Source organism: Myotis lucifugus, unplaced genomic scaffold (assembly GCF_000147115.1).
Source record: "Myotis lucifugus unplaced genomic scaffold, Myoluc2.0 scaffold_86, whole genome shotgun sequence".
Lineage (NCBI taxonomy): Eukaryota > Metazoa > Chordata > Mammalia > Chiroptera > Vespertilionidae > Myotis > Myotis lucifugus.
This window is the reverse complement of record NW_005871134.1, coordinates 1,129,644-1,155,011: the sequence shown is the minus strand read 5'-3', so window position 1 is coordinate 1,155,011 and position 25,368 is coordinate 1,129,644. Positions and strand designations below refer to the sequence as shown.

Genomic DNA, 25,368 nt, shown 5'->3' with positions numbered 1-25,368 from the left:
AAAGAATTAAAAGGTAATATAAACTTAGAAGTAATGTGTTTTATGTCTTAATCCAAAATTAGTGTAAAACCAAATAAACCAACTCAAATTCAAGACCTTTCTTACTTCCTGTCCTGTTTTTCACCCCATGCCAGGAATAAAGGACACTGATCATATTGTGTAAAAGCATTGTAAATTAGCAAAACATTCTTCTGCATGTTTATTGGCTTTCTAATTCTTGTTTTTTTCTTTTGTGACTCATGCTTTCTTTGGGACTGGGTATAGTTAATTTGATTTCTTGGTTTTGGAGGGCATTTCTTCTAAAATACATAAAGAGATGACAAAATCAGAACTTAATGACAGAGTAAATGATGCTTTTAAGTGGAACTTGCTTCTGCTCTGTAGAGTATATGATCTACATCCATATATAAGATTATAAGAGCTCTGCGAGTGATGCTCCGCTGAGGCAGCATTTGTGTCCTGCCAGTAGTAGGAAACTACAGAACAATTATGATGTGCTTTTTAAAGTCAAGGCCATAATTTGGTAGGCACTGAGTCTATGTTTATAGTATTTCAGTTTTTCCATCTCCATATTGAGTCATTAAAGTAAGTTTTATGGCTCTGGATATTTGAAGTTTTAGATGCCCACATTCGGAATGCCCCTTTTAAAGTGTTTGCTTAAAATAATAATACTTTTAGTAAGGGACTGGCTATACGTCTGTGACATATAACCACTATTTCATTTCCACAGTAAGACAAAAGCAGTGGCCAGGAAAGGCACATGTAGCACGCACAATCTAATTGCAATAATAAAATCCATTTCCTTAGGACTAATGGGATGAGTCATTCTGAAAAATCATTTCTAGAGCTTTTACCACTTTAAGCTCCTTAAGATTGATTACTTTAAGCCTCCATATTTTCTTTTTTAAATAAGCATGTTCAATGAAAATCTTTCCAAATGATAGTATGTACTTTTTTTTGTTTTTGCTTTTCTAAGTGTACAATTTATTACATTTTAGTGTACTTACAGAGTTGTACAATTTTTATCACAATCTAATTCTGCCTTAAGTTTTGATAAGTTATACACTTATACTGTTAGACATTGATTTCCTTTAGAGGCACTGAAATGTCTTTAACCTCTCCTTACATTGAATATGAATGAGCTGACTGCTGCACTGTCATTGTTCCTGCCCAAGGGAGTCCTAGATTCTCTTATTGTATCTGTTTTTTGCTTGGTTACAAATTAGAAAACCAGACTTGTTAAAATTGTATAGAAAATAGAATGATACAGGGGTTATATTGTCTTAACTTCTTTTTAAAATAACTTTATTGAGCCGAAACCGGTTTGGCTCAGTGGATAGAGCGTCGGCCTGCGGACTGAAAGGTCCCAGGTTCGATTCCGGTCAAGGGCATGTACCTGGGTTGCGGGCACATCCCCAGTGGGAGATGTGCAGGAGGCAGCTGATCGATGTTTCTCTCTCATCGATGTTTCTAACTCTCTCTGTCTCTCTCCCTTCCTCTCTGTAAAAAATCAATAAAATTAAAAAAATAAATAAATAACTTTATTGAGATACTGTAATTCATGTAACATTCAATTCATCATTGTACATTTAAAGTATACAGTTCAGTGTGGGTTTTTTTTAATCTTTATTGTTCAGATTATTACAGATGTTCCTCTTTTTTCCCCCCATAGCTCCCTTCCACCGGGTTCCCACCCCACCACATGCCTTTACCTCCCCCCACTGTCCTCATCCATAGGTGTATGATTTTTGTCCAGTCTCTTCCCAAACCCCCCATACTCCCTTCCCCCCGAGAATTGTCAGTCCACTCCCTTTCTATGCCCCTGATTCTATTCTATTCACCAGTTTATTCTGTTCGTCAGATTTTTTATTCACTTGATTTTTAGAATCACTTGCTGATAGATATGTATTTGTTGTCACTTTGTTGTTCATAATTTTTATCTTTACCTTTTTCTTCTTCCTCTTCTTAAAGAATACCCTTCAGCATTTCATATAATACTGATTTGGCCCTGAACTCCTTTAGCTTGTTCTTATCTGTGAAGCTCTTTATCTGACCTTCAATTCTAAATGATAGGTTTGCTGGGTAGAGTAATCTTGGTTGTAGGTTCTTGCTGTTCATCACTTTGAATATTTCTTGCCACTCCCTTCTGGCCTGCATAGTTTCTCCGCACTACCGCACCTCCTCACCTCCTCCCAGTCTCAGTGCACTTTTCTCTTTCCTTCTAGCTGTATAACTTCCACTCAGCCAGCCTTCCTGTGGTTCTGGATGATATCCGTTTGTCTTTTAGTTGTAGTTTCGATGTGGTTGTGCGAGGCAGCAATTTCAGGTGTTTACCTATGCCACCATCTTGGTTCCTCCCAATTCAGTGGTTTTTAATCAATATACAGAGTTGGTAAATCATTATCACAATCAATTTTAGAATATTTTCATTTCCTCCTAAAGAAATCAACACCCATTAGCAGCCACTGTATTTCCCTCTAGCCCTTTGTAACCACTATATTGCATTAACTTTTTTTTATTTTAGATATTTTTATTGATTTCTGAGAGGAAGGGAGAGGGAGAGAGAGAAACATCAATGATGAGAGAGAATCATTGATTCGCTGGGGCTTAAGCCCGCAAGCTGGGCATGTGCCCTTGACTGGAATTGAACCCAGGGCATTTCAGTCTGCGGGCCAATACTCTATCTACTGAACCAAACCAGCTAGGGCTATGTTTCCTTTCTATACCAATAAAATATTTGCATTTGACTACTTTTGAGCTTAAAACTATTACCTTGCTTATTATCTGTGGCTTTCTCTTAAAGCTGCAAAGTAAATGAAAGTCTTAATAAAGTCTGTCTTTCAGTGTGATAATTATTTTATAACTTGTGGTAAGTATGATTATAGCCATTTCATGTGTATATCATTTAATGTAGGATTAGTGGAGAAATGAGTGATTCCCGAGTATTTATTTCATACTTACATGCTGAGCACTGTGCTAGTGGTTTTGAAGAACATTAAATAAAGAATATGACAGTTTCTCTGGTAGCTCACATTCGGGTGAGGATATGTACCAGATTCATTATCATAAAGTTAAATGCTAAATGGTATATTACTGGGCATAAGTGCAACTTAGAAAAAGAAGAAATCATTATAAACTCACGTAACTGGAGTGAAGACTCAAGGAGGAGCTGGGACTTAACCAAATGAAGATGATTTGCAAAAGCAAAGAAGGTGCCTGAAGACCTTCCAAATAAGAGCAAGCATAAGGGCATAGAAACACATATGTGAATTAAGAAAAATTGCATTTCAAATTTACCTGAAATGCTGGAGAAATATTAGCTGGAGAAAAAGAGACAATAACAGAATTGGTCTTAAATTCAATTCCTGCTACTGAATTTTCTTATTTTAGGAATATTTTTAAATAGTAAGCTTGATACTGTTATGCATAAAAAGTTTGATACTGTTATGTCTAAGCTGAACCTTCATAAATTTCAGGAGGTTAAATTAGGATTTAATTGCTTGAAATAATCTACTTAAAACATGTTTTTCAGCCGCCTGTCTTGGTTAGATGGCTCTGGATTGGGATTCTCACTGGAATACCCCACCATTAGTTTGCATGCAGTGTCCAGGGACCTAAATGCCTATCCACGAGAGCATTTATATGTTATGGTGAATGCCAAATTTGAAGGTATGTGTGGTAATTTAATCATATTTTTAATTTTTATTTATTGATTTGGGGAGGGTGGAGAGAGAGAAATTGATTTGTTGTTCTACTTATTTATGCATTCAGCCAAGGGCTAAGGTAATCTTGAGCTGCCTTTGGTAAAATATTACATATTTAAAAGCAATCTTTGATCATAATCAATGGTTCAAGCCATTGGCCGATTTTGGGTAATAGTTTCTTAAGCAAAATTTCAGCACAGTAAAATAAGTTGGACATTGCCTTTTTTCTGTATGCTTGCATTTAGAATTGTTCAGTTATTATGGATTTATAGTTCTAATTTTTCCTCTTGGGTTTAACTGTTTATTTTCTTTCTCTCTGTAAAGGCATTTATATTTGGCATCCTTGCAAGCTTGGATCAGTATATTTTGTGCTTCCAAGAGTTTATGATAGAACCTGATTTGTTTTGTTTCATTATCAATGGGGATAATGTTGCCCTCCCCCTACACTTAGCAGTGACATTTTGATTATGACTGGAGTGGAGAGTAGTGCTACTGGCATCTAGAAGTTAGAAATCAGGGATGCTGCTAAACATGCTACAATAAAAGACAGCCTTCCACATCAAAGAATTGTTCAGTTCAAATGTCAGTAGTGTCAGGATTGAGAAACCATGCAATACAAGATTCCCATATTTTGCTGTTGAAGAGAACTACCAGGATTCATAAAAATCTAGTAAGGTTGAAAAAGATGGAGTAAGAAAGATTAAAAAATCAATTCTTTAGGCTGTAAACTATGAGTTGTAAGAATTCTGAACGAGCTCTGAAGAGGTAGCTCGGTTGGCTAGTGTGTTGTCCCGAGGTTGCAGTTTTGATCTCTGGTCAGGTCACATACAGGAAGCAGCCAGTGAAGGCATGCGTGAGTGGAATAACGAATCACCGTGTTTCTCTCTCTCTACCACTTCCTCTCTCTCAAAAAAACAACAACACATCAATTTAAAAAATTGGAATTCTCAATGAGAAACAAGTTAGGCACAAGATAAAAAGTAAGATGTTGGTACACTATATTGTGTTAGTTTAATATGTTCATTTTTGTGTGTGAAAGTACAGAACTTTGGGATTGAAGGACATTTGTTACACCTTTAGTAAACTTGCTTTTAAGTAATGGGCTGCTTTTCTTTGAAATAATGTATAAAAGACAATCCCATAAGTTTGCCTATTGAACTCTATTGCTCCTTCATTTGGGGGGTTTAATGTAATTTCAGATATAAGATGACCATTTATATTTAGTATGACACCAATTATTTAGTAATTTTTAGGGCTTTTGGCATGTTCGGCCTCATTAAGTGGTAATGACTGATTCAGCTATTTGAAAATATTTTTGTTATAAGATTTCAGTGCCATTGGAAAGAGTCCAAAGAGAGATAAAAATCTAGTTGAGTTTGAAAGAGAGGGTAAGGAAAAGTAAAAGACTTTGGGTTGTAGTAAGACTTCCAAATGAGGTATTGGACACAAAGTTTACTTTCCATCTAAGTAAATGCAACTGTGATTTCATAACCAAGATTACTAGGTATCATGTTTAGTTTAAAGGCATTCATTCATTCATTCATTCATTCATAGAATTGGGAAACCTTAGCGGTACCTTTGTCAATTCCAAATGCTGATGTGAAATGCCCATAAATAATGTAGAGCACTGCAATTGGTGAACGGCAAAAAATAAGGTTGAAGAGGTAGGGTTCAAATAAACCTAGCTTGAATAAAACTAGATAAAGAGAAAAGCACACTGAATAAGAAGACTCATTAACTTGGTAGGCAAATCATTTTCATCTCTGCACCCCAATTTCCTTTTTTATTTTTTAATTAATTTGTTTACTTTTAAAAATATATACATATTTTATTGATTTTTTTTTTTTACAGAGAAGAAGGAAGAGGGATACAGAGTTAGAAACATCGATGAGAGAGAAACATCGATCAACTGCCTCCTGCACACCTCTTACTGGGGATGTGCCCACAACCAAGGTACATGCCCTTGACTGGAATTGAACCTGGGACCTTTCAGTCCACAGGCCGACGCTCTATCCACTGAGCCAAACCGGTTAGGGCTAATTTGTTTACTTTTTAATCTTCACCTGAAGATATTTTTCCATTGATTTCTAGAGAGAGCGGAAGAGAGAAGGAAAGACAGAGAGAAATATCAGTCAGTGTGAGAGAAACACATCAATAGGTTGCCTCCTACACGAGCCCAGACCAGGGCCTGGGCCAGGGAAGAGCCTGTAACCTAGGTATGTGCCCCTGACCGGAATCAAACCCAGGACCCTTCAATCTGCAGGCCAACTGCTCTATCCTCTGAACCAAACCGGTGAGGGCTCTGCACCCCACTTTCATCCAGAAAAATCAGGAGATTATAGTACTCATTAGATCTTAAACCTGGCTGCACATTAGAAACCTGGGACTCTTGTTAAAAAATGCAGATGTTGGGAGTCCCAAACTTGAAAGTAAGGATTCAGTAGGCTTGGGTAGGCTTTTTTTTTTTTTTTTTTTAAGGTCCTTTAAAATATATGTATAATATTGATTTCAGAGAAGAAGGAAAGAGAGAGAGAGAGACATCAATGATGAGAGAGAATCATTGATAGGTGTCCGCCTGCACTCCCTCCCCTGGGATCAACGTGGGCATATGCTCTTGACCCGAATCAAACCCAGGACTCTTCAGTCCACAGGCCAATGCTCTATCTACTGAGCCAAAACGGCTAGTGCTGGGGTAGGCATTGAAAGTATTTGCTCTAAAATTATTTTCTTTTAAAATATCTTTTTATTGATTTTTGAGAGGGAGAGATAGAAACATCAATGATAGAGAATCATTGATTGGCTGCCTCCTGCACCTCCCACATGGGAGTTCAAGCAGGCAACTTGGGCATGTGCCCTGACCAGGAATCAAACCGTGACCTCCTGGTTCATAGGTCAACGTTCAACCACTGAGCTATGTCGGCCGGGCTATAATTATTTTCTTGAAATTGATGGAGTTAGGACTTTTCTGTCTTACTTGGATTACATTTATTTCAGTGATTCTCCAGTTCTTTTTTTTCTGGAATTCCACTCTTCTCATAAGTTACACATGCTTGGATCCTATTTCCCCAAATTTTGTTCCTTTCATCCTGATTCTCTAAGCTCCAGACTTTTTTTCTTTTTGGCTTTCCTCCATATCCTCTTTATTTTTTAAAAATTGTTAATTAAAATTTGTTTTTTTTATTGATTGATTTTAGAGAGAGAAAGGAAAGGAGAAACATCGATTTGTTTTCCACTTATTTATGCATTCATTGGTTGATTCTTGTATGTGCCCTGACTGGGGATAGAACCCACAGCCTTGGGACAATACTCTAACCAACTGAGCTACAGACCAGAGCCCTTTTTAAGATGGACCATCAGATTATTGTTAAGGACATTAGATGATTTTTAAAATAACTAAAAATTCATTGCCATTGTTGAAAATTTAGAAATATTCAAAAAGACTGCAAGTATGGCAGCCACTACTGTGATGATGAGTGTTGGTCATGGTCATTATTTGTAAAAATACTTTATTACATTTCTATTTATTGCCCTAAGGCAGATTCCTAAGGATACAGGGTTGCCAAAAGTAGGTTTACAGTTGTGAGTATGCAAAACACAGATTTTATTCTTGTATTACTATTTATTAATTATTGTATTATCTGTATTACAACTAAACCTACTTTTGCCCATCCCTGTATAAAAGAAACTTAATAGTATGTTTGTCTAGAGAGCGAACTAGGGTTGTACCATCTAGATAGACTCTTTCAATTATCTTATTACCAGCATGTATTGTTTTTACAAGTTAAAAAATGATGTTAATTTAGTTATAGAATAATAATTACAGTGTGATACCATTTTTCCCCCTCACCCGAGGATATGCTTTTTATTTATTTTAGAGAGAGGAAGGGAGAGAGAGAAAGAGAGAGAGAAACATTGATGTGAGAGGGAAACATCGATCGGCCGCCTCCTGCACACGGCGCCCTGACCGGGAATTGAATCCACAACCCGGGTATGTGCCCCAACCAGGAATGGAACCCATCACTCTTCGGTGTACTGGACGACGCTCTAATCGACCAAGCCACGCCAGCCAGGGCTCATTTTGTTAAAATGCATTGAAATGTTTGGTAGTACTATAGTATTTAACTTTTTATAATTATTTAAAGTTCTCTAATATTTTGTATTGTTTAAGTTGTTTCTGGAGGATATGTATATTATATTTAACAATATATAACAGAAACAGGGCAGAAAAAGTTCTATTTAATTGGTTATTTAAAACAGTAGTGGCCATTTAAATATTTTCCCCTTTTTGCTTATCCTTTTTCATTCTACAGTAAGCTTGTATGACTTATAAAAATAAAAGTTAAAAATTTAGTAGATATCTCCCTATAATTGATTCCTATGAGTAGAATTGTTACATGAAAGGTAATAAACATTTTTAAAGCTCTTAACATATAGTCATATTGCTTTCCAGAAAGCTTATATCAATATATACTTTGAATAGTAGTATATAAGAATACCTTTTCACCTTATCTTCATTTGCATGGAGAATCTTAATTGGTTTTAAACATGTTTTATGTTTTGGGAGTCTATTTAAGTATTTTGTTGACTCTTTTCCCCTTATGAAGTAATTAAAACACTGAAAAGTTGACAGAGTAATAAAAATTTTTCATTTAATATCCAGCATTAATTATAACATTTTTCATAGTTATTCTAGTGTTTCAGATAAATAAAAGTACATGAATACTGTTGAAATTTCTTTTGTGTCCTTTCCCATTTCATTCTTTACTCTCTGTCTCTGGAATTAAATGTTATTCTAAAGATGGTATGTGTCTTTCCTGTCTATGCTTTTAGATTTTTACTGAATATATACCTTTAAGCAGTATAATGATTTGGTTTTATGTTTGAAGTTTTAATGTAAGTAGCATTATGTATATTCTGCAACTACCTTTTTCACTGTTTCATTTTATTATTTTTTTATATATATTGATTTTTTTACAGAGAGGAAGGGAGGGGGTTAGAGAGCTAGAAACATCGATGAGAGAGAAACATCGATCAGCTGGCTTCTGCACACCCCCTACTGGGAATGTGCCCCCAACCAAGGTACATGCCCTTGACTGGAACCAAACCTGGGACCCTTGAGTCTGCAGGCCGACGCTCTATCCACTGAGCCAAACCGGTCAGGGCTATATTTTATTTTTTATTTATATTTTATTTTTTTTCTCGAGGATATACTTTTTATTGATTTTAGAGAATGGAAGGGAGCAAGTGAGAGAGAGAAACATCAATTAGTTGCCTCCTGTATGTGCTCCAACTGGGAATTGAACCCGCCACCTTTTGGTGTACAGGACAATGCTCCAAGCAACTGAGCCACACCAGCCAGAGCTTTTTAAATGATTTTTTAAATTTTACTTTTCAATTACAGTTTACATTCAACATTATTTTGTATTAGTTTTAGGTGTACAGTATAGTTGTTGGATGATTATCTTTTAAAATATATTTTGATACATATAAATTACATTTGTTCATTTTATTAATTTATTTTTTATTGATTTCAGAGAGGAATAAAGAGGAAGAGAGAGATAGAGACATCAGTGATGAGAGAGAGTCATTAATCAGCTGCCTCCTGCATACCCCACACTGGGGATATTGAGCCCAAGTGCCCTGACCAGGAATCGAACCTTGACCTCCTAGTTCATAGGTCAATGCTCAACCATTGAGCTACATCGTCTGGGCAACATATAGTACTTTAATAAACATACATTTATGTACAAACTCCTTGTGCACACAATATGTATTTAGACCAGGAATTGCTGGGTAATAGCATTTCCAGAGTGGTTGTAGCAATTTCCACTTCCACCGGCAGCATGTGTGTGCTATTTGTATTTTTTCTTGCGTACAGACTTTGTTAACTTATCTGTTGGGTCAGTTAACTTTTATGGGCTTCGATTCTCATCTGTTGTTTTTGATGACATTGGAAAACTGTACTTATTAGAGGCCTGACTGAGTTTCCTTACCCCTGCCATCACCCCGAGGGGACTTGGAATCCCTAGGGCTCAGTGAAGTACAGGGTGACTAGACCAGAGAGACTATCCCAGAGTGTTTTTTAGTTATAAAATAACTGTGTTCTTGTAATTTGAAGTAAAAATTGAAATTGTAGTATTTAGATAGATCAATAAGCATCCTTTAAGAAATTCTTTTAGGCTTTTTTCCAAAACAAGCAACATCATTAAAAAGTTATTCTTATCCCCTTTATAGAAGAATCAAAAGAATCTGTTACTGATGAAGAAGAGGAAGACAGTGATGATGATGTTGAACCTATTGCTGAATTTAGATTTGTGCCTAGTGATAAATCAGCATGTGAGTGTTCTATAGAATTGATTCTTTTCTCCTTACATACCAGGTATTTCCCGTTGACACACACACTTTTACTTTTACCCTCATTACCTCCGTCTGCTTTTTCTTCATTTTAGCATCTATAATATCATTGAGATCCAGATATCTATACATTCATTATAATAAAGATAGTGAATTAACTTTATAGTATAAGAAGCAAATGTACAATTACACAGAATGGGAATAAAAAAGAGTGAATGTATAGTAGTCACCGTATTCTTTCGTGTGCTTTGCGAATGGAGGGACCTGGTTATTTGTATAAACTGTGAAACATAATTTATGATTGAATCTCACCAGATGGAGGGCAGAGGAGTCATGGCAGTTCCAAAGTGGGAGATGTCAGGATAAGCCCTTTTAACGGTGAGGGGCTTCACTCTGATACTAGCAGTCTGACCAGGATTCTCTGACTCTTTTCCTCAGAAAGTCCAACCAGGCATGAAGAGATCTCAATAATATCTTGAAATGAACTCTTACTATTTTGTGACATAACTGCCATGAAGCACTTTTTAAGATTGATTCACTTTGAATTTGGCAGGTTTTGTGAATATTGTGACCCTAGCATACCTCTTGTTTACCCATTAAATTTATTTGCACTGTTGATTATTTAATTAAATTTTAATTGCACATTGGCCAGGAAGAAATATTAATTATAATTTAATTTTCTTGTTCAGTGGAGGCAATGTTCACTGCAATGTGTGAATGCCAGGCTTTGCATCCAGATCCTGAGGATGAAGATTCAGATGATTATGATGGAGAAGAATATGATGTGGAAGCACATGGTTAGTGAAATAAGTTTTTTTAAAGTGTTTGTGTGTGTGTGTGTGTGTATCTTTCATTTTAAGCATTTATTTGTAGTAAGGGGTAGGATTATAGATTTTTTTAAAAATGTATTTTTATTGATTTCAGAGAGGAAGGGAGAGGGAGAGAGATAGAAACATCAATGATGAGAGAGAACCATTGATCAACTGCCTCCTGCACGCCCGACACAGGATTGAGCCCCTACCATTAATCAAACTGTGACCTTCTGGTTGATGCTCAACCTCTGAGCCATGTTGGCCAGGCCATAAATCTTTATATCTCTGATAAATACCAGTATAATATGATTCTATTATAATGAAAGTGAATGCCATAATTCATGTCTAAGCCAAAATGGAAAAATTTATGGGCTTTCCAAGCTAGATGGGAAAAATAGAGATTATTAGGGTGAAAAGAATGGATAGAGATCAGTAGAAGGAAAGAAAATGGTAGCTAGGAAAGTGGGTAGTCAGGAGAGTCTTTTAAAGTTGATGTAGCTGCTACCAGGGAACAAAACTTCTTCCTTTATCACTTAAAATCTGTATCATCTACATTTTTATTTAACACATCCCTTTAGACAACTCACTGCCAAAGTTACTTCTTTTTCCCAGAACAGACCTTATTTATTTAAAGGTATTTCCCCTTCCTCAGACCAGAATGCAGTCAGTAGCTTGGTAGAGAGAGTCTTGTGACTCGAGATGCCTGCTATTCTCTTTTCCCCATGGTCTCTACCTGTGCACCAGTCTGGCTATGCAAAACCCTTTCCTCCATGAATGTTTACTTCTTGGCCTGAGACAAGCTAATTTCTGGCCTTTTCTTTCTTTTTTTTTGCCTTTTCAAGTTTTTATTTTTATACATTTTTTTGTATTAAAAAGAAAAGCATAATTACCACAAATTACAAAGGACTAAAGCAGACTAGAATAATGAATCACTTCAGCTTGGAAAGCAGATACTCTCAATAATATTGTTATAATACAAGCTCATTCAAGTATTTTACATTGTTTGTCCTTTTAAGTGATATCCTAGCACATGGTAAAGATAATGTACTATGAGCATAAAGTGGAACTTTCTCCGCAAAGCCAGGTGACATGTTTTCCTCTCCAGTGAGAAATGGGCTGCAAGTTCCTATCTTCTCTGCCGCTGCCATCAACATGGCTGAAGGAGAGGGTAGGGCTGGGGCAAGTCCAGGGACCCTCCACACAGGAGTTACTATGGGGTCCCACTCAGGAGGGCGGCATTTTCTTTTATATAGAGGCCCAGTGCACGAAATTCATGCACGTGTGTGTGTGTGTGTGTGTGTGTGTGTGTGTGTGTGTCCCCCTCAGCCCAGCCTGCACCCTCTCCAATCTGGGATCCCTCACAATCCAGGACTGCTGGCTTGCCTGCCTACCTGATTGCCCCTAACCACTTCTGCCTGTCAGTCTGATCACCCCCTAACCACTCCCCTGCCAGCCTGATCAATGCCTAACTGCTCCCCTGCCAGCCCAATTGCCCCTAACTGCCCTCTCCTGCCGTCCTGGTTGCCCCTAACTATTCTCCCCTGCAGGCCTGGTCGCCCCTAACTGCCCTCCCCTGCTGGCCCGATTGCCCCTAACTGCCCTCCTCTGCCAGCCCAATTGCCCCTAACTGTCCTCCCCTGCAGGCCTGGTTCCCCCCAACTGCCCTCCCCTGGAGGCCTGAACACCCACAACTGCCTTCCCCTGCCAGCCATCTTGTGTCCACATGGGGGTGGCCATCTTGTGTGTTGGAGTGATAGTCAATTTGCATATTACTCTTTTATTAGATAGGATATCTAAACACATCCTCATCTTAGCTAAGATTTTTTTTGGATGCTTCTTTCTTTTTCTTTTTTTTTTCTTTTTTTTTTTATTTGATGCTTCTTTCTTAAAAATCCTTTTTGCATTTTCCAGAATTTCTATTTTTTTTTTTAAAGGAGCATCTATTTGAATAAGGAAAAAACCTTCAGTGCCAATTAATGGCAAATTAATTTGCACTCATCTATATATTTTCTACCTTTGAATAACGTAAGACCATCTGGCCTCAGGAACACCCTCTTTTCCTTCTAGTCCCTGGACATTTGATTCTTTGGGAATTGCTGTTTCGTGACTCACTATCTCTTGTAATCCCTTCTCATTCTAGATGGGCATTTTCTTGATCTCTCTTTTCCAACAGATGGCCTATATATGTGTGTTAAATGAATGTTGAAAAGTATTTTCCTGGAAGACTTTTTTCACTGTGCCTTGTTTTCAGTAAATGCATTCATTATTGAGTATTTATTCTTCCCCTCATTGTGTTATAATAGCTAAAAAGTCTTTTATTTGTTTAGAACAAGGGCAAGGGGACATCCCTACATTTTACACCTATGAAGAAGGATTATCCCACTTAACGGCCGAAGGCCAGGCCACATTGGAGAGATTAGAAGGAATGCTTTCTCAGTCTGTGAGCAGCCAGTATAACATGGCTGGAGTCCGGACAGAAGATTCAATAAGAGATTATGAAGGTAAGTATCCTTCTTTCTCATCAGTGTGAAAAGTTAGATATTCACTTAGGCAACAAGGTCAGCTATGGAGAGACATATATAGGTTCTTTTTTTTCTTTTAAATATGTTTTTTTAAATTTTTTTTTCATTTTTTATTGATTTCAGAGAGGAAGGGAGAGAGAGAGAATCATCAATGATGAGAATCATTGATTGGCTGCCTCCTGCATGCCTACAACCCGGGCATGTGTCCTTGGCCAGAATCAAACCTTGAACTCTTTAGTCCGCAGGCCAACGCTCTATCCACTGAGCCAAACCAGCCAGGGCTTAAATATGTTTTTATTGATTTTTTTTTAGAGGAAGGGAGAGGGATAGAGAAATAGAAACATCCCTAATGGGGATCAAGCCTGCAACCTGGGCATATGCCCTGACTGGGAATTGAACTGGTGACCTCTTGGTTCATGGGTCAAATGCTCAACCACTGAGCTACACAGCCAGGCCATATGTAGGTTCTTTTGGAAACGAAGAGAAATCTCAGAATTAACTTTATAGTGTAGGAAGCAAATGTAGAATTACATAGAATGGGAATACTCGTGTAAATTTTTTCAAACTTTCTTTCCTAGCTACAAAAATAGTCTATATTCAGTCAAATTGAAAAAATTGGGGTGGGGGAGCCACAGGTAAAGGAGAAATGAAAAATCAAGTACAATTCTAATTGAAAACATCTATAAATTTTCTGTTGCATATCTTTCCAGTCTTTTTGTTTGTTTGCTTATGTGTATATGTGTGTATGCATGCATTGATGCTGCCATCTTTATTTTTAAAATGAATTCCCACATGATGATATGCAAAACTAGTATAGTCAATTGATTTAAAGGCCAAGGCAGCATTTAAGAAACTTGGGTTCTCTTTCTGTGACCAACATCTGGGCCTTAAACAAGTGGCTTTAAAATGTTTATGTTTTAGTTGTCTCATATTTATAAGCTTCTTTGTAAATATTTTTCCTATTATACAGTTCCCTTTCCTAAGTATCCTAATTAAATTAGATTCTTGAAATATTTTGATTTAGCCTTTACCATTTATTCCCTTATCCAATCCAATACTGAGTTCCATGGATTTTTCTGTTAAATGACTTTTAGATCTCCTTGTATTACTACTGTTATCTTCCAAACTTAAGTCCTTTTCTTCTCATGCTGGATTTACATAGTACATATTTTGCCCCCACCATCCCTTCCTCCAGCTCACTGTGCCATATTAATCTGAGAACACTCTGTTACCCCTATCTAAAGATATCTCCTCTAGTGGTTGCCTGATGCTCACCATATAAAGTTCAAATTTGTTATTCTGACTCTGAGGAGAAAACCCTGTTTTTGCCCTAAATATTTCTAGTCTTGTTCCTACTACCCTCAATAAAACATTTAGATGGTGTTCTTATGTGCCAGCCCCTGATTTAAGCACATGATAAATATTTACTCAGTCCTTCCAAGAACCCTTTATGGCAGACCTGTTATGATCTCCATTTTACGCATGAAGAAACTCAGGCACAAAAAGGTCACATAACGTGCTTCATGCCAAATCCTATATAAGAAAGAGCTAATAAGTGAATTACACTGGACGGTGGGACAACCTTCCGGAACGACCTTCCCTAATGACCTGTAGGTGGGGGGCGGGGCCGTGGGGTTGCGAGGCAGCTGGGGCTACCCCCACCAATCGCCCTGCAGAGGATGGCGGCAGCTTGGGGCTTGGGGCTGCGAGGGCCGAGCCCCTTGCACGAATTTTGTGTATCAGGCCTTTAATAGCTAATAAGTGGTGAGAGGATTAAGTGAGCTAATATGCAAAAATAATATACCAAGCACTGTTATAAGCACTTCTTGTATCTTGCATGTGTTTAATATCCTATCTAATAAAGAGGGAATATGCTAATTGACCCTCACATTGTCGCAAAAGATGGTGCCCACAGCCAATAAGGAGGGAATATGCTAATTGACTGCCACGCCCTTAAAGATGGCAGCACCCACAGCCAGTAAGGAGGGACTATGCTAATTGAATGCCCTGACCTCAAAGATGGTGGTGCCCACAGCCAATAAGGAGGGAATATGCTAATTGACTGCCATGCCCTCAAAGATGGCAGTGCCCACAGCCACAAGATGGTGGTGCCCAGTCCCCTCAGCCCCACCGGGGCGGCAGGCGGCTGCTCCGCACTCCTGCCTCCGGAGTCCCTCAGTCCCCTCAGCACCCCAGCTGCCCAGGGCCGGCCCGAGGCGCAGGTAACCAGGGCTGGCCGAGGCTTGCGCTGCCAGCAGTGGCAGCAGCAGAGGTGTGATGAGGGCGTCGCCTTCCCCTGATTGCTAGGTCGCCTCCCACCCCTGAGGGCTCCCAGACTGTGAGAGGGGGCAGGCCGGGCTGAGGGGCCCTCCCTCCCCTCCAGTGCATGAATTTTCACGCGCCAGGCCTCTAGTATGTTAATATTTTGTGTTGCTACAGAATTTTAATGCTTTTAATTTTTGGTGGCACAGAATATTAAAGTGTTACTATCTTTTTCTTTTATTGCAGTGGTTCTCAACCTTCCTAATGCCACAACCCTTTAATACAGTTCCTCATGTTGTGGTGAGCCCCCAACCATAAAATTATTTTTGTTGCTACTTCATAACTGTAATTTTGCTACTGTTATGAATCGTAATGTAAATATATGATATGCAGGATGTATTTTCAGGGGTCACGACCCACAGGTTGAGAACCACTGTTTTATTGGTACATTTAAGTTTCTTTCATAATGCTCTGATCAACATCTCTGTACACATAGCACATTGACCTAGGGATCTTGAAGTTCTGGGATATTTTAGTTTAGAAAATTTAGGCTGTGTTATTCCTTGTGTCTCCTCTCCATTTTAAGCATTGGCCAATAAATCTCTATAATAGGCTTTAGGGTGAGATGGCTCAGATGATTTCTAGTGCCCTACCAAACTCTTAGCTGAAAGAATGCAAGATGTTACCTTTTTATTATAGTGACTGGAGAGTGCCCCTGACCATAGAAAAGCCTTTCATCATTGAAGGGTTTTTTTTTTTTTTAATTGTAAAATCCCTTATTTAATGCTTCATAACAAGTTGATTTTAAGATCTCAAACACTTTGCTAAAGTGAGATTTTTTGGAACTTTTATTTCTAAGTCTTATTAGCATATTGACAGTTACCGTTACTTGTATATAAAACTTTAGCCTATACCCGTGGTTGGCATACCACGGCTCGCAAGCCACATGCGGCTCTTTGGCCCCTTGAGTGTGGCTCTTCCACAAAATACCGACTTCTGCACATGGGCCACAAAGTTTCAATCGCACTGTACGTGCGCACCCGCATGTGGAATTTTGTGGAAGAGCCACACTCAAGGGGCCAAAGAGCCACATGTGGCTCACGAGCCACAGTTTGCCTAGCCGCAGTTTGCCAACCACTGGATACCATTCCCCATCTTCTAAACTCCTGAAGTTTTTTAATTTTTTTTTATATACATTTATTGATTTTTTACAGAGAGGAAGGGAGAGGGATAGAGAGTTACAAACATCGATGAGAGAGAAGCATCGATCAGCTGCCTCCTGCACACCCCCCACCGGGGATGTGCCCGCAACCAAGGCACATGCCCTTGACTGGAATCGAACCTGAGACCCTTCAGTCCCCAGGACGATGCTCTATTCAGTGAGCCAAACCAGCCAGGGCTAAACTCCTGAAGTTTATCACTCTTTTTAACATTTATTTATTTAGTCAATTTGACCTTTTCTTATTTTAGAAAAATTTATTTGTAAAAATTTAAAATAAAAATTGTATATATTTAAGATATATAATATGTTTTGATATACATACATAGTGAAACGATTACTATATCAAACTAAATCCCATCTCCATGCATAGTTATCTTTTGGTGTCTATGTTTGTGGTGGGAACACCTGAGATCTGTTTTAGTAATTTCAGTCTTTTTGCTATTTAAGCATATGTACTATCTACCAGTGACATTTCAATGCTTTGTGTGCTTATGTTAAATGTTTTGTTTTTTAGCTACTGTGCTAGGTATAGAGAATATGGCAATGCCCAAGAGAGATGAAGTTATTATCTTCGTATCAATTTTAGAGGAGAGAAAAATAAAATTATTGGGCAGTTACAGTTTATTGTGGTATAGCGTTAAGATACAGGGGAAGCTTGAATAGCTGTGGAATCAGAGGCTGGGACCCTTCATCCAGCCTGGATAGTCAGGGAGAAAATCAAACTTCATGGAATAAGTTACATCTAAACCATGATCTAGAACAGCCGTGGGCAAACTACGGCCCGCGGGCCGGATCCGGCCCATTTGAAATGAATAAAACTAAAAAAAAAAAAGACTGCACCCTTTTATGTAATGATGTTTACTTTGAATTTATATTAGTTCACACAAACACTCCATCCATGCTTTTGTGCCGGCCCTCCGGTCCAGTTTAAGAACCCATTGTGGCCCTCGAGTCAAAAAGTTTGCCCACCCCTGATCTAGAAGATGAATAAAATATGACCCTGGTGAAGAGGGATGGCATACAGGTTGGGGAGAGAGGCAGGTAAAAGGGTCATCCGTGTACTAACTGAGAACTGAAAGTAGTTCATTATGTCTGCAACTCTGAGAGTGAAGGGTGGTTATAGCAACAGATAAGTAAGGAACTTGAAGCTCTGTTAAAGAGTTTCATCCTTATGCTTAGGTCTGTGGGAAGCCATGGAAAATTTTTAGTTTGATTAGTGTTTCTCTGGCTATGCTATGGAAAATTAGTTGCAGAGGGAAATACTGGAGGAAAGAAGAGAAACCCTGTTAAGTAACTTAAGTCTTTAGTTAGATGAGAGGTAGTGGCTCAAATTAGGTAGTAGCACGGAATGTCAAAAAAACTTAACAGATTTGGGAGATATTCAAAAGATAGAATCAACAGAAGTTAGAGATGTGGTGGGAGTTTCTGAATTGGGCACGTAAGAGGTATCCTTTAGCAAGACAGGAAAGAAGCATTTTCTGTGTGGAAAGGTGATGAGTTAATTTAGATATATGTTACATTTTTGTGCCCTGCTGATGTCCAGATGGTGCAGTGCCAGGGGGCAGCAGGCAGAAGCCATATTGTTGTGGGATGGAGAGTTGGGTAAATGGAAGCTGAGTTGAGGAAGTGGAGGCAGTAGGTATGGACAGCTCTTTCCAGAGGGCTTTTCTTTACTTGTCCTAACCTCCTCTCCCTTTAAAAAAATGAGATGAGATAAATAGGAAAAGCGAGAACCTTGCTTTACTTTGTCTTGTCTCTTGAATTATGTCAAAGCTCTGTGAGGATAGGACTTTATACTTAAAAAAAAAAAAAGTTGTACAGAAATTTCTAGCACAGTTCTGTGAAGAGTGAACAATTGTAACTGTTTGGAAATTCCTGTTATGTTAGTGTTGAGACTGAGAATTTACAAAGTAAATGTTAAGTGTTTAGACTCATTTTACTTTAGCCTAAATCCACAGGTGGCATTTTTCTTTCTCAATGTGTTTCTTTACACTTGTATTTTCAAAATAGAAATAGCAACTCTTACCAACAGAGGGCACTAGCTTCCTTCTGGTCAAAGTAGAAGCTGAATCTTTTCCTGATTAAAGTGCTCTGTAGACTTTGTTCAGCGGTCAATTTCTTCTTCTTCAGATGGGATGGAGGTAGACACTACACCCACAGTTGCTGGACAGTTTGAGGATGCAGATGTTGATCACTGAAAATGATTTTATGTTGCTTTGGGGTAAGTAGTTTATTTTTCCCTTGTCACTGAACATGAAAATCCTGCCTAATAATTAATTTTTATTTTCATAATTCAGGAGGATTGTATAAAATGAACAGTTTGGAAAAAAGTAATCCATTTCTGACATTATTGAAAATTATGTGTGTGGTGTTTTCTCTAAGAAATCAAGGTCTGCAAGCCTGGTGATGTTCAGGTTGATTAACATTTACTGAGCATTTAACACATGCCAAGCACTGAGAGTATATGGAAGATTAAGACACACCCATCTTCAGTGAACTGAGGAGAATGACATTAGCCCTTTATTCAGAAATAGAGCGCTCCCTGGCTGGCTCAGGTGGGAGCTGCCAAGCCTGAGATCATGTCCTGGTCTGCTCTTGAGTCACCTTTCCCCATTTGTGACTTGAAACCTTAACATTTTCATCAGAAAATACAAGCAGAGATTTGCTGCAACTCATTGCTATTCAAATCAGGAAGGAAGTAGGAGCAATTTCAAACTTAGTTAAGCCTCTACTCATAATCTTGTGTTGGCTTCTCTACTTCTGAAAATAATGGCAGACCAAGGTCCTGGGCACCTGACTGTTCAAGGTTGATTTGCCAAACCATAACAAGTCCACATACAGTTGTCCAAAAGTTACCATTTTCCAAATTGTTTCATACCTGCTTTTCCTGACTAGTACAAGAGCTCACTGCCGATTTTCTCCCCTCTGATCTTCTCATGAGCTTTGTCTGTATTTTGTTCCTTTTTTTTCTACATGTTACTCTGAGAAATCAGTTGTCCTTTGCCAGCTTAAACATCGCAACTGAATGTTAGATAATAACTAACCCTCTTTACGCCATAAACGTCTATAGACGCAAACTTTGCATATCAACTCTGGTTGACCAATTTTAAAATCAGGCATGTTAGTGACATCTCTGGGTTTGAAAAGAAAATTCTGATAACTTAAATTCATATATATTCCAGTGCATATGGAAGAAATTCCAATATCGACATATAGGGCCGCACTCAGACGGACGAGAAATAAACACTGCGACACTTGAGATTTTTTTTGTTCATTGTGACACTTGAGATTTGTTTGTGTTATTGTGAATTTCACGCCTAAAATGGTAAACATGGTGTGCATTCTTCATTATTTTTTTACAGATTTTGTCTTTGGAGCATCAACAAAATTTACTGTTTTTGAGGCTTTTTGTGTTGACTGTTTGTTTATTTTTTTTTAATTTATTTTTTTTTAAATATATTTTATTGATTTTTTACAGAGAGGAAGGGAAAGAGATAGAGAGTTAGAAACATCGAGAGAGAAACATCGATCAGCTGCCTCCTGCACATCTCCTACTGGGGATGTGCCCGCAACCCAGGCACATGCCCTTGACCGGAATCGAACCTGGGACCTTTCAGTCCGCAGGCCGACACTCTATCCACTGAGCCAAACCGGTTTCGGCTTGACTGTTTATTTTTATTTCGCACTCGCTTTTGTTGATATTTCCGTAGAATTGAAAATTGTCATGATTTTATTATTGAATTTATCGTTGTAATATATTATATTGTGCAAATAAAATTCAATCCTCATAAATGGCATCAGATGAAGAAATAATCGAACCAAGCACCTCATAAGAAGAAGATGACATCCTTTATTCAACTCAAGAGTCAGATGATTTTTTTAAAATTAAATTCAAAATATCGTGTGTGGGGATGTTTCCGTTTTAGACGCGTGGCAGTTAATAGGTTAAAGGTTATGTAACTATTTCATATCATACAGAGCCAAGACTAATAATCCTAGCAGCCCTTCCTTATAAGCTCTAAGACAAGGGTCCTCAAACTTTTTAAACAGGGGGCCAGTTCATTGTCCCTCAGACCGTTGGAGGGCCGGACTATAGTTTAAAAAAACACTATGAACAAATTCCTATGCACACTGCACATATCTTATTTTGAAGTAAAAAAACAAAACGGGAACAAATACAATATTTGTATTTGCATGTGGCCCGCGGGCCGTAGTTTGAGGACCCCTGCTCTAAGATTTTCATATTAAGTTACTATCCCTCTTCTCTATAGTATCCTGCCTCTGATCTGATAGCATTTTCTTGAATACTAGCTTTCTTCCAATCTTTGAAATGCTACTTAAATCCAGGTCTTTATTTTATTAAAGCAGGTAGTAATAGCATGGCAAGATTTATATATTTTGACTTGACTTTTCTACTATTGTCAGGCATCTAATTAGGTTGTGAGAGCCATTATCCAAGTTCCATTTACCTTCCAAATTATTGCCATTATGAATATAACATTGCTTCTTTTTTTTAAAATATCTTTTTATTGATTTCAGAGAGGAAGGGAGAGGGAGAGAGAGATAGAAACATCAATGATGAGAGAGAATCATTGATTGCCTGCCTCCTGCACGCCCCCAACTGGGGATCAAGCCCGCAACCTGGGCATGTGTCCTTGACCAGAATCGAACCTGGGACCCTTCAGTCCACAGGCTGATGCTCCATCCACTGAGCCAAACCAGCTAGGGCATAACATTGCTTCTTATACTCACCATGTTTTCATCTCACGTGCTGCCAGGTGAACTATCAGAAAATATTCTCTTAGAGTCCTTCTCCTTTTTTAAGTACTCAATTTTTATTTCTGCAACATTTACTTCTGTCATTGGTAGCCATACAGTCTAAAATTAGCAATGTCTCCTCTACAGTTAACTAAAAAATTATATTCATATTGCTGGAGCTCTGTTAACTTTAATTTTCATATCTCATAGTTTCAGATGCCATCACTTCAGCATTTTATTTCATGGGAACTCTTTTGGTACAAACTTAATTCTTCCCTTTTGTCTTACATTTATCATGTTCTTTATAGCATGTTGGTTTTTCAGTTCACTAATACTTTTTATATCTCTTATTGAAAATGGAAAACAGATTTTTTTGATTTGGCTTTCACATATTTCTTCCTGAAAAGTAGACTAAATAGAGAACAGCAACCACTCTATTAATTATGAGAAACTCATTTGGTCTGTCACTAATGGTTGCACAAATGGGATGTCATTGCAGTTCCCAGGAGAGAATTTGTAGGATACTCTGTAATGTAATTTTATGGTGAAATAACCATAAAATAGCCACAAACTTCTAATGAGGTGATTTGTTTTCTATTCATTTTATGCTACAGCTGGAGCTGAGAGATATTTTATTCATCAGGTTTATGCAAGTTCTTCATGTGGATAATTGACCTGAATTTCAAACAATGCCTGTATATTTTTAATCACTTAAAATTGTGTTTGCCTTTAAGGAATGAGCAAGGATTAATTAGAGTGTTTATGAAACAATTAAAATTTTCAAGTTAGTGGAACCTCGGACCTCTCAACACATGAGATGGGGTGAAAGAGAAGACACATGAATGGTGGAATCTCAACCCTACCACATACTGGCTCTGTGTCTTTGGACAAGGCATATAACTTCTCTAATCCTCAGTTTCCTCATCTGAAAAAAGGGGGTGATGGCATGTTGCAATGACTGAGATGTATATCTAAGTCTGGTGACACTCTTGACTAGGTGTTCAATAAATAACAGCTGTTATTATTACAAACACTGTAACCTTTTGTTTTTCAGATTCTGCTCATAACTGTAGGAGAGAACTTGGTGCCTTTTCCTCTGTGGAGTGGGTGTTGATGAAAATATTTTTCCTTCTCCAAAACTTCCTGAACCAGTTCTTTCTTGAGACAGACTGTATGAGACAACAAGTTGTCACCAGCAGAAGAAACTATGACCTTTATTAACCAAGGTGAATTTACTTAACCAAGAGGGTATTTGTAGTTTATCTTTTATCCCCAAACTTTCTGTGTCTAGGTACCTTCTGAGTAGGCCTATAATTCCTGCCTTCAGTGTATGTATCTTCCGTAACCTAGCAGGGGTATGTGGTGAAAATGCATGGCACTTAGGTGTTGGTAGACGGGATGGAAGAGAGGCTGAATCTAAGATAGACCCCTTTAGGGCCTAAGGACACTCTTACCCTTAAAAAGAAAGACAAAGATCTCAGATGAATCTGGCCTCTGCTCATTCTCCACAGGGGTAAGGATCTTTTTACTATTGGGACCCAGATTAATTCATTCAGGCATCTCTAGGGAGCCTTTTTGAAACATCCCAGCCACACATACTAACACAAGTGCTGCTTCTGACTAGCTTTTGCTCCTTTCACCATGTTTCACCAGTCTGTTCTATTATAGCTTCTTTGGTTATGTTACATCCTTTAATTTGTAGCCTCTTCATTCAGTTTCTGTAGCAGAACTCATGAAATTGGGATGAAGTCCTCAAAGTACTCCATGATAATTGTTTTGTCTTTGTAATAGCTTAACAAATAAATCTAGGTTTTCTATGTTATTGTACTCTCATTCTTGACTAAAACCATTAATGGGAAATGTTTTGTGTTTTTTTTAAGTAATGTTGGCAAAAATGAGAATCTTGTTGGTCTTATTTTTGTTTGACTTCTGAGAATATGAACATGAAATGAGTAAGGAAGTGTGTCATTAAAGCTTCTGGCAGATATTTATTTTTATCTTTAAATTCTGATATTTAGTAGGGCAAGGATTTAACACATTTTAAGGAATTTCTGCTTCTTCCACTTGATTTGGAGTAATTTCTTCTAGCATACTTATCAACTCAGTTTGTATTTACAGATTTATACTTGAACTTCAATACCATTATTTGACTTTAAAAATAAGGTTAGAAAAGCTATTCGGAATCACTTGGCTTATTAATGACTAAACTTTGTCACCACTAAGCCCGGTTTTATTTTCAACACTTTCCCTTGGTTTCCCTCATCCTTCATGGTAGACTGAAAAGAAAGTAATTTTTCTTTTTCTGACCCTCTCAGAAATACCAAATTTGTTACAATAGGCAAATGAAAGGGCCACTCGGAATGGACACTGAAATGTACTGAGACCTTCGTACCAACTACTGTCCTGAGTTCTCTACATATGTTATGCATATACTATTCATAACTACATACGAGGAAGAGATGTTTTTATTGCTCTACTTTAGAGATGAGGAAATGGTTTAATTGAGAGGCAAAGTAACGCTTAGTATCATAGAGAGAGTGAACTGGGATTTTTAAGCCTTACCATCTACCAGGAGCTGAAAGGAAACACAGACTGCTATAAATCTCAGCAGCACTCATTCTGTCCTAGACATTTACCCATTTCAGTAAGCAGTCAGGGTATTCTTATGCATGGGTTGATTTTAGAAATTCTATTTGGGTACCATTTTGTTTGTTTATTTATTTATTTATTCAATAAAAGAACGTTTATATAGAAAGTCACAGAGGTAGAAGTGAGCCGTAGAAGAAAGGGGCCCAAGAAACAAAAGTTACAGAGGCAAAAGAAGGCCCTTGAAGTTTAGGAGGAAGAGGCCAGGGAAACTGACGTTGAAGAAGGGGGTGGAGAAAGATGCTGATGTGTTCTAGAGAGAGAGCCACCCTTTAATCCCCCACCCCTTTTTTAAAAATACGTTTTTATTGATTTTAGAGAGGAAGGGAGAGGGGGAGAGAGAGAGAAACATCAATGATGAGGGAATCACTGATCGCCTGCCTCTTGCACACCCCACACTGGGGATCAAGTCCACAACCCAGGCATGTGCCCTTACCGGGAATTGAACCATGACATTCTGGTTCATAGGTCGCCACTCAACCACTGAGGCATGCCAGCAGGGCTTGAGTTCCTTTTTAAAGTCATACTTACAGACTTGTAATCCTAACTTTTAGTGAAATACAAAGTTCTCTGATAACATGCCAACAAAATGTCAAGAAGATTCTGCGCATTGTGTTTCCTATAGGCACTGCTGTGCTCGGCCTGGTATTGTGGATAATATACTCAACTAAGATGTAGGAGGTCAAGCATCTCCTGGCGGGGCAGACAAGATGCAAAGAGTCACCTGTCACATTCTGTAATACGAGTCAGTTGCAACCACGGGAGAAAATAGGAGAAGGAGGGAGAAAGAGATTAGGTCAGACTTCTAAAAAGTGAAATTCATAATTATCAGCAAGCCAACATTTCTTGATTCTATTTGAGTTTAATGTTAGGGTTGCTAGAATTGTTTCATTTCTTGATATAGAACAAATTTAAAGAAAGGCATAGACATTTTCTGCCCATATGTGAGCCATCTAAAATATCCCTAATAGCTAGGATTAACGGTCATCTCCTAGATTCTGTCGTTTTTAACATATATTCATTAAGATATGATGCCAGCAGGTTTCCTCCTCTCTCTTTGTAGGTTATGCATTTTGAGATCTTGTTAG

General features: G+C 38.0%; 1 protein-coding gene across 5 annotated transcripts in view; it reads left to right on the top strand.

The window, feature by feature from the left end:
* Positions 1 to 23,456, top strand: part of CLNS1A (chloride nucleotide-sensitive channel 1A) — a 28,230-nt gene extending 4,774 nt beyond the window's left edge. The window contains exons 2-8 of one of the 5 annotated variants that reach the window (XM_023755909.1): positions 3,533 to 3,669; positions 5,556 to 5,657; positions 9,939 to 10,040; positions 10,748 to 10,855; positions 13,198 to 13,371; positions 19,007 to 19,097; positions 22,689 to 23,456. In XM_023755909.1, the coding sequence (XP_023611677.1) occupies positions 3,533 to 3,669; positions 5,556 to 5,657; positions 9,939 to 10,040; positions 10,748 to 10,855; positions 13,198 to 13,371; positions 19,007 to 19,074 (691 nt within the window). In that variant the 3' untranslated portion in view covers positions 19,075 to 19,097; positions 22,689 to 23,456. Of the gene's footprint in view, positions 1 to 3,532; positions 3,670 to 5,555; positions 5,658 to 9,938; positions 10,041 to 10,747; positions 10,856 to 13,197; positions 13,372 to 18,886; positions 19,098 to 22,688 lie in introns of those variants that run through there. The other 4 variants (XM_023755908.1, XM_006091058.3, XM_023755911.1 and 1 more) reach the window with 4 other exon arrangements.
* Positions 23,457 to 25,368: the final 1,912 nt, after the last annotated feature.